Source organism: Lacerta agilis, chromosome 16, assembly GCF_009819535.1.
Source record: "Lacerta agilis isolate rLacAgi1 chromosome 16, rLacAgi1.pri, whole genome shotgun sequence".
Lineage (NCBI taxonomy): Eukaryota > Metazoa > Chordata > Lepidosauria > Squamata > Lacertidae > Lacerta > Lacerta agilis.
In genome coordinates, this window is record NC_046327.1 from 38354229 (window position 1) to 38370168 (window position 15940).

Below are 15940 nucleotides of genomic sequence, written 5' to 3' on the forward strand. Positions count from 1 at the left end.
AGGGAGGGAGAAGGGGAAGCGGGAGCCCTTCCCCGGCGCTTCGGCCTCGAGGACTCTCGCCGGGCGCCTCTTTCAGCGGCGGGCTGTGCTCGGGTCCGCCGGGAGCTGGCCCGCCAGGCCGGACTCGTGGCGGCCACCCTCCGGCTTCGCCCCTTCTGCCTTCGCTCGGCGCCCGGCCCCTCCCGCGGGGCTGGAGCTCGCCCTGGGCTCGCCGGGCGGCGCGCTCGCAGTGCGCAGTGCCTCTGCAGCGGCGGTGGCGGTGGCGGTGGCGGTGGCGGCAACGGCAGCGGCGGCGGCTCCTCCTCGCGCTCTTTCCCCGGGGCTCCCGCAGGCAGGATGGTGGCCGTAGCCCGGCAGCCCTCGGCGGGCCGCGGGGCGGGTCCGTAGCTGGTGCGGGGTGGTGCCCTTTGCCGCGATCGGGAGCCGGAGGCGACGGGCGCCGGGCGCCGCGCCAAGCGCCCGCGCGCCCCTCTTCCTCTCGCTCTCCATGGACGGGGGAGCGGGGGGCGGCCCCGGGGTGCCCGGCTCGGAGAGCCCCAACCGGGCCGTGGAGTACCTGCTGGAGCTCAACAACATCATCGAGAACCAGCAGAAGCTGCTGGAGACGCAGCGGCGCCGGATCGAGGAGCTGGAGGGGCAGCTGGAGCAGCTGAGCCAGGAGAACCGGGACCTGCGCGACGGCGAGAGAGATAGAGAGCGGCACCGGGAGCGCGACCGCGACGGGCAGTACCACCACAAGGAGAGAGAGAGCCACTACCAGAACCGCGCCGACCGGGACGGGCAGTATCAGAACCGGGAGAACCGAACGGACCGTGATGTTCAGTACCCGAACCGTGCAGACCGCGAGAGCCAGTACCAAAGCAGAGCGGACCGGGAAGGGCAGAACCCGTATCCGAACCGGGACAAGGAGCGAGAGCTGCAGCACTATGGAAACCGGGACGGGCAGTACCAGAACCGGGAGAGCCACTACAGGGAAGCTTGCCAGCTGCATCGAGAGCGGCCCCCGCAGTGCCACCCCGCTCGGGAGAAGGAGCACGAGTACCCTCGGGCCCCCCGGGAAAGGGAGAGGGGGCAGCTGAGCCGGGGAGCGTCCCGGAGTTCCAGCCCGGGAGCCGGAGGGGGCCACAGCACCAACGCCAGCACCAGCCCAGCCACGACCCTGCAGAGAAAGTAAGGAGCTGCTCCAGGCCCCTGGCAGCCCCGGAGGCATTAGCGCCCTGCCCTCCTTGCCCGCCCACCCGGGGCCACTCTCATTTCACAAGCCGTCGCTTGGGGAGGCCATAGTAATTGGTGGATGCCAGGCAAGCAGCGTGCAGGCTAAGAGTCATGGTGGCCCGGTACCCTTTATTGCGTTGCAGGGGATCCTGGGGTGCATTTTTGCTTTTTAGGATTGTGAAGTGTGGTGGTTTGGGGAGCATAGATATGTTCTGGGTCTGCCATCCTGAAACCTCTCTGCATTTCTCTGCTGCCTCTGATCTAGGCCTCCTGAGTCTTGTTGCAGTCACAGTTATTTCCCAACACCACCACAAGCATCCCAATCTGCACCCATCCCTTGCTAGCCTGGCAGTGTCCATCCTTATAGTCAGGTCTCATTAATCCTCGTTCTTGAACCCTCCTTCCCTATTGTGTGCACTGGACCCTGTCTGGGATCGCTCCCCCCTGCAGACCCCTGCTTAGCTTGTCTGGAGTACCCATCAATGCATTCCAGCCAGAACCATGGGTGTAGCCAAGGGGGCTGGGGGTTCTGCCCCCCAAAGCCTGCCCCCTAAGAAAAATCCTGGCTACGCCCATGACTAGAACCTGCTGACCCTATACTTGAGTTGAGTTTCTTCCCTTCCTGTTTTACACTTCAGCCTCAATTTCTTTGCTCCTTGCCAGCTTTTCCTTATTCCAGAATTCACCTCTCTGTACAGAGCAATACTGCTCTGTGCTACTGCCAGTATATATGCTGTGTTACTCTCACCTGCCACCCTGGATCCTTTTCCTTCCACCATCCTTTAGGAGAATTGCTTTCGAGTTGCTCTGCACAGAGGGAGAAAGAGGGGGGGGGCGGTCTTATAACTGCAATGGACTGCTGGATGTGCTCTCCTGCCAGCCCCGCATCTTTCTCACTCTTTAATATACCAAATGGCTCTCCCCACTCCACTTTTTGGGGATTAACTGTGCAGTGGATCCTAACTTAATCTCCTTGAAAAACTGGTTCTTTTGTATTAGTGCTCCTAGATGATTCCCTCCACGTATTTAAGGACTCCCACCATTGCAAACACAAATCCAGGGCTAAAGTCCTTAAATTTATTTGCGTAAATGCCACCCCCCAGCCTTTTGAATCCTAAGGTGAATTTTCTCTGTCCTGTGTAAGGGAAAAGAGCTGCCTCTGAAAGTGATAAGATTTTTCTGTTAAACCCAATAGCCAGTCTCTAACAGAGGGTCCCCTTAGTTTTTCCTTCCAGCTATTTGGTTTGGAGTGATGTTAGGCAGGGCCTTCTGCTTCTGCTTAATAGGGATGTGTATGTGGTGTACACACACTAGGGATGGGGAACTTGTAACCCTTGAGTTGCCCAGCCACCATGCCATAGTTCAGAATTGGGGGACGTTGGAATCCAGCAACATCTGGGGGGTATAGGTTTCCCCATCCCTGACATACACATGCACACATATATAAAAGCCCCCTTCCCTCTGAGTAATCCCCCAGAATCAGCCCATTGGCATATTTTTCACTAATGGGGTGGTTGACAGGAAAGAGCTACTGCTTAGGACAGGGGCTGGATCCCCCCGGCCCCCAGATCTTGCTGAAATGTGGCTTAAGAGTTACATCCCAAAAGTAGTGTTGCTGCCGAGTGTACCATTGCTATGATGAACTGATGCTTGAGGGATGTGCATGTGCGGGTGTGAAATGATTTCGCACGGGTTGTCTGGTGTTATGTACTGAGTATTGAGTTCAGGGACAGAAAAGAATATGCGGGGATGAGGTACCTGCTGATTTGTGGTGTGTGTAGGAACCATGCCTTCTAATTGCCTAGGGGAGAAAGAATAGGATTAAGTGACTTAGAGTGACAAATATAGGAAGCAGGATCGCTGGGTTCCTGGTACATCAACTCTGGAAGAGAACAGGATTCGTGTCCCCCCGCCCCCTTGGCTCACCTTCTTGCTCCAAGAATAGGGAGCTGGTGGTTCGCTCTGTGTTATTGGAGTTCAACTCCCCTCCCTAGCCAGCAAGGCCAATTGTCAGCGATGATGGGAGCCACAGTAAAAAAAAAAAACCTATGGCGAGCCACAGATTGCCCATCCCTGTTCCAGATGCACTTGGTAAGAACCATGTTAAAATAATTACACACTTGGCACCTGAGCCTTAAAAGTTTCCACCTGCTCCTCAGTGGTAAAGCACATGCTCTGTGTGCAGTCAGAGGACCCCAGGTACAACCTTTGGCAGGTCCAGGTCAGGCTGGGAAAGACCCCTTGGCTGAAACCTCCAGGGAGCTGCAGCTGGTCGGGGTTTGAGCTGGATGGACCAATGGCAGTTTCCTATGTTAGCTTATGAAAATGCATGTTGTAATATATTTGATACTCTGCATGGTGTTATAAGACTCTTTCTTGTCAGCAGTCCTTACAATTGCCCTGTATTTTTCATGACTTGGGAGGAGGGGAGATTGAGAGAACTGACTTTCCTAAGGTGCATGCAAAACAGGCAAGATTTGAAGCAAGGCATTTCCCCACCCTTTTAACATTGGTACAGGAGTTGTTCTGAAGCATACTGTTTGAAGAGACACACCTGTTTATTTCAGCCCTTGGGCCCATGTCCTCTTTGCTAAGGCTCCCCCTCCTCTCTCTCCCCTCCCCACATTGTTACTAGGGCATCTGATCTCCTCCAACAGCACTCCCTGCTTTGATGCTGATACCTTCTGTTTGGGGGGATAATATGGGGGTGTTTGAACTAAATCATTGTACCTGGGAACTTGATCTCCAGGACAGGATATGTTCTAGTTGCCCACGAGTTTTGGCTGAAGAGATTGGGATGCAGTTAGCCCTGAAAGCTTTGGGATCTGCTTTGGAAATGGCAGCAGGGGAGGCTGTGTGGGGTGGGAATTGACGAATCCAGCCGTGTGTTCTTTCTCTCTCTCTCCTCATCCCGCCTCCTTCTCCTGGATAGAAATTAGCAAAGTGGTTTGATGCTGCAAATGACTTAAAACCAGCACAAATGTGTCTTGCCATTCCCGCCCACTCGCTACCGACACCAGGGAGGCGGTTTTTGAGAGACTGAAGAGGTGGGTGGGTTCTCTGAGCCTCTTCTCCCTGCTGGTAAAAAAGCCAGAAGTGGCTAGAGGCCTCACCCCTGCTCTGGCCTATAGCCTTTACTCTATTTTTTGCATTTCCTACTGAGCTGGAAACTGAGCACCGCTCCCTTCACGCCCCTGACCCTAAGGTAGCTAGTAGCTGGAGCTGGGGCAGCATAGTGGCTGAGTAAGATGTGTGATTTGTGTATCCAAAAACCTTTGATTCAGTTCTCATCACTGAGTGGTCTTAAGTAAACTGTCATACCTCAGCCCCTCCATCTATAATATGGGGATGATATTAATACTGGCCTACCTTAACAAGATTGTTGTACAGAGCAGTGAGAAATGGTGTGCAAATGCTTTGATCACTCAACAAAGCAGGATAGGAATAGTATGGATCTCACTTCTTTCCTGGCACTTGGAAGAGAGCAGAGGTCTTCCAATACTGCCCATTTGTCAGCCCCAGAGGATGGTGGCAGTCCAGCTAATTTTTTCACCACTTCCACCTGAGGGAGATTGGAAGGGAATGCATTTTCCCATCAGTCCATCGCGGTTTGCTGCGTGGGATGAAAACATGTGGTTGTTGAAAGCTTCTCTGGGATTGATTTGTCTCACTCCATTGCCAGCCATCAATTGGAAAAACGGTTGTGGTCCACTCTGGAGGCAATTGTAAGTCTGTGCTTGGGAAGCCAGGGAACTAACTGTCCTTGATATAAAGTATACCCTGCTTGTTTCTTAGCATAGGTGCATAAGCAGAGCTACAAAAGCCATTTGTCTCATACTGTGAGACAAAAATGTCTAGGCATGTGAGTAAAAGCAAGAAGGGAGCAATAGCTAGCCTGCCCAATGGCCCCTCCCAATTGTGTGCATGGCTCATCAGATATTTCTGGGGAATGCTGAAGAGTATGTTTGCATTACGTAATTCTGGTGAGCCGCAGAACCACTAGCCCCAGAGTCAGTGCTGTGAGAGAGGCAGGGAGAGTTAGGAATGATTTAAGGCCAGATTTTCTGGGAGACCCTGGCCAGATCTCAGGCAAGGAGCCTACAGTTCTGGCTAGTGTTGTAGCTATGTTGATCTGTGTCAGTCTGTGGGATCTGCTCTGCACTCCCAACCACAGGTGCAATGGGCTTATAGCCAGAAGTGGATGTTGGTAGCAGGTTGATGCTCTTCCTTGCACATCTCCCTTGCTCCCTTTATTCTGTCCCTCTAGGTTGGAAGACAGTGTTGTGATGCAGACAAGATCATTCATTGATATTAAATCCAGATAGGATTACAACTAATATAATCAAGGTGGCACCCTGACTCGCAGCATTCCTACAAATCAAGGTTAGGAACTGGGTTGTCACATGATTGCCGCTCCTGTGAGGACTACCATGTGGCCAGCCAGATATACTTAAGTCTCAACAACAGGCTGGTGTGTAGGACCAGCTGCAGGTTGCTAAGAAAAAGGACAAGTTTCATATTGCACTAAATGTATGCCTGTTGCCAAGAGTGGCAGCCATGCATCTAATGCCCCCTCTCCATTGTACTGCATCTTTTTTTTATTTAATAATTTTTAATAGTTTTCCAATATTTACCCAATATTACCACACTTTTGCCAATTATACAGATTTGAATCAAAATAATTCAAATTAATTCTAAATTTATACAATTTAATCAAAGTGGTTTCCCGTGCTCCTTGATCAATGTTTTTGTCCAGTTCTTATATTGATGCGCTTCATATTTTTCATTAACTTCTAATTACATTTCAGTTGGTATATTAATCATTAAGATAACAGCTGCATTTTTAGCGATTACTATTTGTGTTATTGCATTATCAAACTTTTCATAGGATTTCAGCTGAGGTGCTCTAATTATTTTCCTTTTCTCTGCATGTGTCAGTCTCAATATGTCCAGTTATGAAGTCCTTGGCCTTTGTCTGCTGCCCTCCAAATGCTGTTGTCTCTCAGCGTAACTGGGATGTGGCTATAATCCTGGAGAATTCTCAAAATATTTCACTTGCTCCCTCCCATCATGCTCTCATCTTGCTTGGTGTTTTCGGACAACAACATATCCCAACTGTCCACCTTTCTCACTACTCAGTCTCGAAGTTTCTACAGCCTGAGAAAGAGGGATCCAACTTCTGCCGCAGGGGATCTTGGAGTACTTCATTTTAATTAATAACCATCAACGTCTCTGTGCCTCACTTGTTTGCAGCCCCAAATTCCTTTCTTCTTTACAACTGCATTTTGGCCAAAGTTCACTTGAGTTATATCTCTTCTCTGTTTCTCTGTTGTTTTTAAGGGGGGACGGTGGAGAAGGTATCCACTCTAATTTCCCAAGATAATCCATTCCAGCATTAGAGTTCTCCCTTCCTTCCATCTCTTTAAACCACACGCACCTAACTGTTCTTTTAAGCACAAGTTTTATTCCATACAGCAAACCAACCCTATTTTACATTTAAATTTTTTGCGTCTGGAGAGGTTTGCCGAATAATTAATAAAGAAGCTCAAAGTAAACAGGAAACCAGAGGCTCCCCTCTCCACCATCCACCACCCACACCAAATAAAACCTTTTCTTCAGTTCCAAACCTCAGATCAATGCAGCTGGATGCTTCTGCAGTTCTGATGACAACATCTTCTCTTGCAGTGTGCCTGACTTTAAAGCCAATTAGAAATGCAATCAACAGGAGGAGAGCCTCTGCTTCTTAATGCCAGCGTAGGAGGGTTTCACCAGGCAAAGTGCTTTTTGCTCTCAGTGCCTCCCTGCCGGCGTTACATGCCAGAGCGAGAGCCAGGTACTGAGACTAACTGTGAGTGAAGCCTGCTCCACCCTTCCCTGGGAGGAATGTCCAAGAACAATTTACCCTCTATCATTCTTGTTTTCCTTCGCCTTTGATCCCTGCGGTGTTGTGGGGGCTGCCTCCATTAAGGCAGACAGGAACCAGAAACCCCTCTGTACTGCATCTGGGGAACTTGCCCGTCTCCTGACAACATTATGCTCTGTATTTCCCTAGCCCTTGCCATTAGCAAACTATGACACTGAAGGGAGGAAGAAACAGGGATATCATAGACATGAGTAAGTGGTATATCAGGGGTAGGAAATCTAAGGCCCATGGGCCGGATGCGGCCCAATCGCCTTCTCAATCCAACCCGCGGACGGTCCAGGAATCAGCATGTTTTTACATGAGTAGAATGTGTCCTTTTATTTAAAATGCATCTCTGGGTTATTTGTGGGGCCTGCCTGGTGTTTTTACATGAGTAGAATGTGTGCTTTTATTTAAAATGCATTTCTGGGTTATTTGTGGGGCATAGGAATCCGTTCATTTATTATTATTATTATTATTATTATTTGCAAAATATAGTCCGGCCCACCACCTGGTCTGAGGGACGGTGGACTGGTCCATGGCTGAAAAGGTTGTTGACCCCTGTGCTATATCATAGAAAAAGTGGGTGTGTAGTGGCTGCTTTTGGCAGCAGTCACACATGTAGTGTAACATCTAATATGATCTTAGGTGAGATCATGTCCCAGAAACCAATTGTAACATTAGGGAGGAATCTAGATTGTACTCTTGCTTCATGCAGGGAGCCACATATGTCAGAAGCAGTGTGAGAAACTGCACTTTTGTGCAGCTTCCGGAGAGGTAAGCACTGCTTGAACGCTACTGCGCTAGTGTACTCTGCCAGAATGATGTTCTGTCTGTTCCTCCTGAGTGGTAGACTCAGCCCTGTCTGCTTCCATGGAAATATGCCACAGGTAACATTAACAACCCTCCCAGGCTTAGCAGCACTTTTCTGAGGGATCCAGGTAGTGGCTTTAGCACTGTTTGCCAGGCCAAGAAGACCTTACAGAATGCCCCCTTTCCGCCCTCCTCTGTCCCACTTCTCCAGCTATCATCATCATTATTTGCATTTATATCCCACTTTTTTCTCCAAGGAGCTCAAAGTGGTATAGATGGTTCTCCTCCTCCTCATTTAATCCCAACAACCCTGTGAGGTAGGTTAGGCTGAGATACAGTGACTGGCCCAAGGTCACCCAGTGAACTTCATGGTTGAGGGGGGATTTGAACCCTGGTCTTTCCTAGGTCCTAGTTCTAACCACTATACCACCCTGGCTCTCAATAATTAATTTTTAAAAGCTCTGTGCCAGTTCAGTTTCCTGGATCAAGGAGGAAGAAAACAGATGAATGTTGCTGAATGTCCCCATGACTATACTCCTCAACATGTAAATTCTGTGGCTTTTCTTAGTTAGCTGCACAAGGGTCCTAATTACGGTAGCAGCAGACCTAGAGGCTATTTCACACATGCATGTTCATCCAGGGATGACTGGAGCATCAAGTGATGCTTCGCATGAATGAGTAAGCACAGACCAGACCCACAGAAAGAGCTATCCTCTCACCTTGCAATTACCTTAAGCATGGTGCTTGTCTCTGGTGCCTGCTGGCTGGCTCATACTTGCAGATATGAGTGTACATACCGGCCTTTTAGTTGGTAGGATCTTGCTGGGGTGTAGGAACTTTTCTCTTTGGTTCTCAGGGAATTATCATTGCCTTCGCTCGTTGCAGAACTGTGGCAAGATAGTGCTTCACATACATTTCCCCAAAGTGCTTACTGCCACTTGCCTCACAAACACAGACTCCAGTAGCTGCACATCAAAGCTTCCTCTGGGGCATTAGTGTCGGGTTGCAGTGTAGGTCATTTCACCCTGTGTTGCAGCTCTGTGCATGAAAGCAGTGTTGCAGACTCTGGGGAGCTTGCTCAGCAGCTGTTCCCCCAGCTGTCTCTCCAGCAAGCAGCTGCTTTCTGCATCTTAATAAAACAATACATCTCTTTGCAAACAGCCCCACCCTTTCCCAAACCACTTGGAGAGAGTGCCTGTTTCTTTTAAAAAACTTGTCTGTAGGTTTACCTGGAAATAATTCCTACTGGTTTACTCCTGAGTAAGGAAGCGAAGCATGCATTGGAAATCATTGGAAAGAGAAAACCAGCCCTAAGGTTTAGGGAGACTGGAAAAGAAAAGTGGGTTGTCTCAAATTTGGGCCTCTTTTTTAACACTTGAAATTATTATAAGAGGGGGAAGCGGGGACAGGAAAAGTCTGAGATTGAAGCTGTGTGGCAGACAAAGAGGAGGATTACACTGTGATGATGAGGCTTTGGGGCTTTTAAGTTGTACACAGGATCTTCATTTGACTTGGGGGCACGCAGCCAAACTGTTTTCAGCAACAGGGCAGCCTTTGCAAATCTGGTGCTCTTCAGATGTTTTGGATGGCAACTGCCATCATCCCAGCAATAACTAATGGCTCTCTTTGTACAGCCCTAATGGAAATACCCTTGAGGGGATAGATTTGGTACTCTCCAGTTGGGGCAACTGCTAGCATTATAAGTTATTACGTCCTGGGAGACATAAGAGGTAAATTACAAGGCCTAGTTGTCATTGAGGTGGTGAACCTATTGGGACTGTCTAACTTCAGACTGTTGGTGTGGACCTGCATGATGGAATGACCCTCCACCCACACAGAAATTCTATTTATAAAATAAATCTGTCAAGGAGAAGGCTTCTAATCTAGCTTTTGCTTTGACGTGCCTGTTTTCTATGTGGAGGGATTTTTCAAAAACGACAAATAAATATGGAGCAGCATTTTATCAGACCAGTTCAGCAGTCCAAAGTGGTACAGCCCAGACATTGATTTACCACTCCTAAGCTTAACTTTCTCCAACACATAGCAGTAAGGATGTTCATTAAATTGTAAGCTTTCATATTTCATTTCAGGCAACAGCCCTCTTCTTTCTTCAGACATTCAGAAAGGTGCTTTCACTGAAAGCTTAACAACATATACATGCATTCAATAGAAAAAACTACTCTTGTGTAAATTATTTTTACACTTCTTACAGAATTTGTAACATGGGTCATTTGCAAGAGGGTCCACAACTAGACCAGGGGGGTTGGCAATATTTTTTCTGCTCATCAGGTGAGGTTCATTCATGAGCAATCCGTTAAAAGGGACGAGAGTACCGGTAATTTCCTTAGCATTGATGAGGTTTGCAATATAGGTTTTGGTGTTAGTTAATATGTGTATGTAAAAGTACCCTTTAAGGATTTCATTTCTTTACCCCATCAGCCCTGAAATCCATTCCCAGAGTGTTTCATCTAGGCAGCATCCCAGTGCTTATGACAAGTTCTCTTCCTGCACCTTTCAGGGCTTATCAAGACATCCTTTTGTGCTACATTTCTAAGCACAGGTTTGGCTTTTTAAGCTCTATGTCGGAGCTCCCCCCACCCCCCACCCCGGCCTGGCACTTTCCCCGGAAAAACCTGTATTTTACCACTGAATTGGATCAAACAGCAATTCATGGAAAACACAATTGCTGTTTGCTCTGATTCAGCAGTAAAACATACCGGTAAGTTTTCCCAGGGGGAAAGCTCTGGGACAAAAACCAAAAAACAAAACCACATGCTGGGACATGGAGCTTTAAAGTGCGAACTTATGCTTGAAAAGCATGGTGCAAAAGGAAGTCTCGATGAGTCCTCATACACAAACTGGGTATCAACCCTTAGTTATAAATAAGGCTAAAGAGGTTGTTGTTGCTGTTGTTGTTGTTGCTGTTTAGTCATTTAGTCATGTCTGACTCTTCGTGACCCGATGGACCAGAGCACACCAGGCACTCTTGTCTTCCACTGTCTCCCGCAGTTTGGTCAGACTCATGTTAGTAGCTTCGAGAACACTGTCCAACCATCTCATCCTCTGTCATCCCCTTCTCCTTGTGCCCTCAATCTTTCCCAACATCAGGGTCTTTTCCAGGGAGTCTTCTCTTCTCATGAGGTGACCAAAGTATTGGAGCCTCAGCTTCAGGATCTGTCCTTCCAGTGAGCACTCAGGGCTGATTTCTTTAAGGATGGATAAATTTGATCTTTTTGCAGTCCATGGGATTCTCAAGAGTCTCCTCCAGTACCAGAATTCAAAAGCATCAATTCTTTGGCGATCAGCTTTCTTTATGGTCCAGCTCTCACTTCCATACATCACTACTGGGAAAACCATAGCTTTAACTATATGGACCTTTGTCGGCAAGGTGATGTCTCTGCTTTTTAAGATTCTGTCTAGGTTTGTCATTGCTTTTCTCCCAAGAAGCAGGCATATTCTAATTTTGTGACTGCTGTCACCATCTGCAGTGATCATGGAGCCCAAGAAAGTGAAATCTCTCACTGCCTCCATTTCTTCCCCTTCTATTTGCCAGGAGGTGATGGGACCAGTGGCCATGATCTTATTTTTTTTTATGTTGAGCTTCAGACCATATTTTGCGCTCTCCTCTTTCACCCTCATTAAAAGGTTCTTTAATTCCTCCTCACTGCCATCAAGGTGTGTCATCAGCATATCTGAGGTTGTTGATATTTCTTCTGGCAATCTTAATTCCGGCTTCAGATTCATCCAGTCCAGCCTTTCGCATGATGAATTCTGCATATAAGTTAAATAAGCAGGGAGACAATATACAGCCTTGTCGTACTCCTTTCCCAATTTTGAAGAGGTTGACACGGTCTAAATTCCATTGAGTAATTGTAATCTAAATTGATTTCTGTTTTTATGCTGTGAACTGCCCTGAGTACTAAAGATGAAGAGCGGATAATAATAATAATAATAATAATAATAATAATAATAATAATAATGCATTGCCACTGAGCCAGAATTTGAGTGACTACTGGAGTTATGGACAGGGTGAATAATCTGGGCTGCTGGAACCTTGCTAGCCTAGTTATCACTGAGCTGGTAAATCTGTGTCTGTGCTGGACCACTTCAGACTGCAGCTGGAGGCTCACTTAGTGGGATGGCCAATTGCCTCTACAACACCTGCTGCTCTTTCTCCAGGCCAAGGTCACTTGCCAATTCTGATTACAGGATCTTCCCTTGGAAGAATCCCCCCACAACACTCCAAGGAAAGCGCATACTTTGTCTCATCTTCAAAGGCAAACATGAAATTATGTTGTTGTTCAGTCGTGTCCAACTCTTCGTGACCCGATGGACCAGAGCACGCCAGGCACCCCTATCCTCCACTGCCTCCCGCAGTTTGGCCAAACTCATGCTAGTCGCTTCGAGAACACTGTCCAACCATCTCATCCTCTGTCGTCCCCTTCTCCTTGTGCCCTCCATCTTTCCCAACATCAGGGTCTTTTCTAGGGAGTCTTCGCTTTTCATGAGGTGGCCAAAGTACTGGAGCCTCAGCTTCAGGATCTGTCCTTCCAGTGAGCACTCAGGGCTGATTTCTTTGAGAATGGATAGGTTTGATCTTCTTGCAGTCCATGGGACTCTCAAGAGTCTCCTCCAGCACCATAATTCAAAGGCATCAATTCTTCGGCAGTCAGTCTTCTTTATGGTCCAGTTAAGTAGGCATAGAATTAGACATAGAAAATAATATGCAACAAATTTATCACATTTATATTTTCCTTGAAGGAAACCAAGGCAGTGCATATAGTTCCCTGCCCCCCATTTCATCCTCACTACTTTGTGAGGTAGGTTAGCTGAGGGATTAGCTGCCTATACACCAACATTTAAAGCGCATGACTTACCGGTGCTCCAAAGAATCCTGGGAACCGAAGTTTACCCCCAGAGCTACAATTCCCAGCACTCTCAATAAACTATAGTTCCCAGGATTGGGGGGGGGAGTCATGTACTTTGAATGTATGTTGTATGTGCAGCCATAGTGACTGGCCCAACATCGCCCAGCGAGCATCACAGCAAAATGAAGATTTAAACTTTGGTCTCTCCAGACCTATTCCGACACCCTAAGCCACTACACTGCACCTCACTGACAGCTAGCTTATCTTAAATTCAATTGTATTTGTAAGTGGTAAACCTATCTAGCCTCAAATGCCTTTGCTAAAGCCAAAGTTTGGGTTCCTGTTTGTAGAAGAGTTGGCCTGCAATGGATGTGGCCAGCTCCATCCTTATTTCAGACATTGTGATATATCGATTTATCACAATGTTTAGCTGGTGATATATCACGATCTTGGAAACCGGATATCGCCCCCTCTGGAAGAGGGGACAGGACCATGGCTGCTGATCCCACTGCTGTTCCCTAATCTCCATGTGTTAAGTGGGTTGTGAAATGTATAAAAAGAGCCTACAGTGGTACCTCGGGTTACAAACGCTTCGGGTTACAGACTCTGCTAACCCGGAAGTAGTACCTCGGGTTAAGAACTTTACCTCAGGATGAGAACAGAAATTGCGAGCCAGCGGTGCAACGGCAGCAGGAGGCCCCATTAGCTAAAGTGGTACCTCAGGTTAAGAACGGTTTCAGGTTAAGAACAGACCATTAGCTAAAGTGGTACCTCAGGTTAAGAACGGTTTCAGGTTAAGAACAGACCTCTGGAACGAATTAAGTACGTAACCAGAGGTACCACTGTATTTGTGTATACAACTGTATGTGTACAGAGCCTGCGTGTAGGGAAACCTGTGACCTTCCAGCCACCATTGAACTTCAGTGCCTGTCAGCTTCAAACAGTGTGGCCAGTGCTGATGGGATGGTGGGAGCTGAGGTCCAGGAACACCTGGAAGGTGACAGGCTTCCCATCACTGGGGTGGGTCTTCCACACACTCAGGAAGTCCGATTGTGCGTACATGTGTTGCAGGGCCTTTTATGCTGAAGATGTGGAGTTCAGGGATTGGAGGTAGCAGATGCACCAATGCCAGCAGCAAGATCAGTGAGCATGGTCCCCCTGCCACATTTTGGGTGTATGCATCTGTGCGGGTGGGAAATGTCTGAAGTGTGCGTGTGTTTTTTTAAAAAAATATTTCCATATGTAGTAATGTAATGAAATGAGTTAACTAAGACTAAGGAGCTGGCTGGTGATGGAAACAACAGGTGTATGGGACTGGGGTGGCAGGGAGTAGACAGATTTACTCAACTACTGCTGCGCATATTTATTATTATTATTATTATTATTATCATACTATCAGCATAGCAGTCCAAACCCTGACTTCTGAGGGAAAATGTGGTAGGATTTGTTGGCAGTTTCCTGTATGCCATATGTGACATTGCCAAGGGTGGCTTCTCGTTTGAAGGCACTCCTTACATGGGAAATGATGCAGGTAGACTGCTTGGGCTTCCTCTGTGTCTGCCACTAGGATGGGGAACTGGTGGCCTTCCAGAGGTTGTTGCTCTCAAACTCCCAGCAGCCTCAGCCAGCATGGTCAGTCCTCAGGGATGGGGGGGAGCTGTGGTCCAGCTTCATCTGGAGGGCCACAGGTTCCTCATCCTTACCATTCCTGCACTATCCAGGACGGAGTGTGTGTGTGTGTGTGTGCTTTTATAGCTTTTGCTGCTCAACTGCTGCATCCCATTCCCTTCCCTTGCTGCTGCTACATGGTAGATTTTGAATTCTCCCTGTCATTTTCAATCAGAGTGTATCTCTGTTGCAGCTGGATGACTGGCTGCGATGTGGACGGTAAGGTTTGATTTGCAGCAGGGGAGCGCTGGGCCACAGCGAGATGGGACTGCGATGCGGTTGGCGGAGCCCCTGGTGTATACAGAGAGCAACCAACACTGACACGAGCAACCTTATAGCAGCATCAACTGGCACCCCTTGGCTCCCATACATGCAATCACTTATATAAGTTAGACTCCTGTTTTCATACCAAATACACACTGAGAATATGGGGGAAGTCCACCTTTTCCAAGAAGAAGACAACCTGGCTGTGGCTGATGGGAGTCGCCTTTGTCATTTATATACACAACCTCACTGTCATGCTGCACTTATAAGGTCTGCAGCTTTCAAACTTGTTCCTGGGCTGAGCTTGCTGTTTACACTGCTGGGATCAGTTTCTTGCTCAGAACACTGGAGATCTACCCTTCGTTCACCCTTATTCATTCAGCCTTTATTGGCATAACTAAGACAATGAAATCATAAAGGGGGGGGGGGAACCCATCCATAAAACATTGGTAATCCAGGCATGTTAAACACATAAAACATATTCAAAACAAAATAAAAAATAAAAAAAATCCTTCCAGTAGCACCTTAGAGACCAACTAAGTTTGTTCTTGGTATGAGCTTTCGTGTGCATGCACAACCAAGAACAAACTTAGTTGGTCTCTAAGGTGCTACTGGAAGGATTTTTTTTATTTTTTATTTTTTTATTTTTTTTTGACTATGGTAAACCAACATGGCTACCTATCTGTAACATAAAACATATAGAAGACTCAGTAGCCACTATTAAGTAAAATTAAGTAGTTTTAAATTTGACTTTAAAAATGTTGGCTAAATATCCTGAAACAATTGCAGCAGTTTTGGGAATATCATCTCTCAACAGATACAGTATTGAATTACAAATTATTTGCAAGTAGATACTTTGAGCGTCAAAGGTGTGAAGGAGTAGCCACTTCACAGGGCATGTTCTTAAGGATGCGTTACTGGGATCCAGTGTGCTAATCCTGATTTAGGGAGCCAGCTGGATTGGGAGCAACCTATTCAGGTGACTTTTCTTATTTAGGAGGTGCTGGGTCCAACCCTGACTCATTTGGTGCACAGACTGGCAACCTTGGGGACAGTGAATAAGGCTGTGGCTCTTTAGGGAGGGTTTGACTATTGAACAGAGCTCCAGATTGGGCAGCTGGTTGACTGGCTCTGGGCACTATTTTTTATTTTTTAAACTGCTTTTTTTTTTAAGCACCCAGTCCCCCTCCGTGACAGAGTTTGGAGGGTT

At 47.5% G+C, this 15940-nt stretch overlaps 1 protein-coding gene across 6 annotated transcripts in view; it reads left to right on the top strand.

The window, feature by feature from the left end:
• Positions 1 to 451: 451 nt before the first annotated feature.
• The window catches only part of IQSEC2 (IQ motif and Sec7 domain ArfGEF 2), a 158219-nt gene continuing 142730 nt past the window's right edge, over positions 452 to 15940 (top strand). For 3 of the 6 annotated variants that reach the window (XM_033172710.1, XM_033172709.1, XM_033172711.1), the window contains exon 1: positions 458 to 1170. In XM_033172710.1, the coding sequence (XP_033028601.1) occupies positions 488 to 1170 (683 nt within the window). In that variant the 5' untranslated portion in view covers positions 458 to 487. Of the gene's footprint in view, positions 1171 to 15940 lie in introns of all 6 variants that reach the window. The other 3 variants (XM_033172706.1, XM_033172704.1, XM_033172703.1) reach the window with 3 other exon arrangements.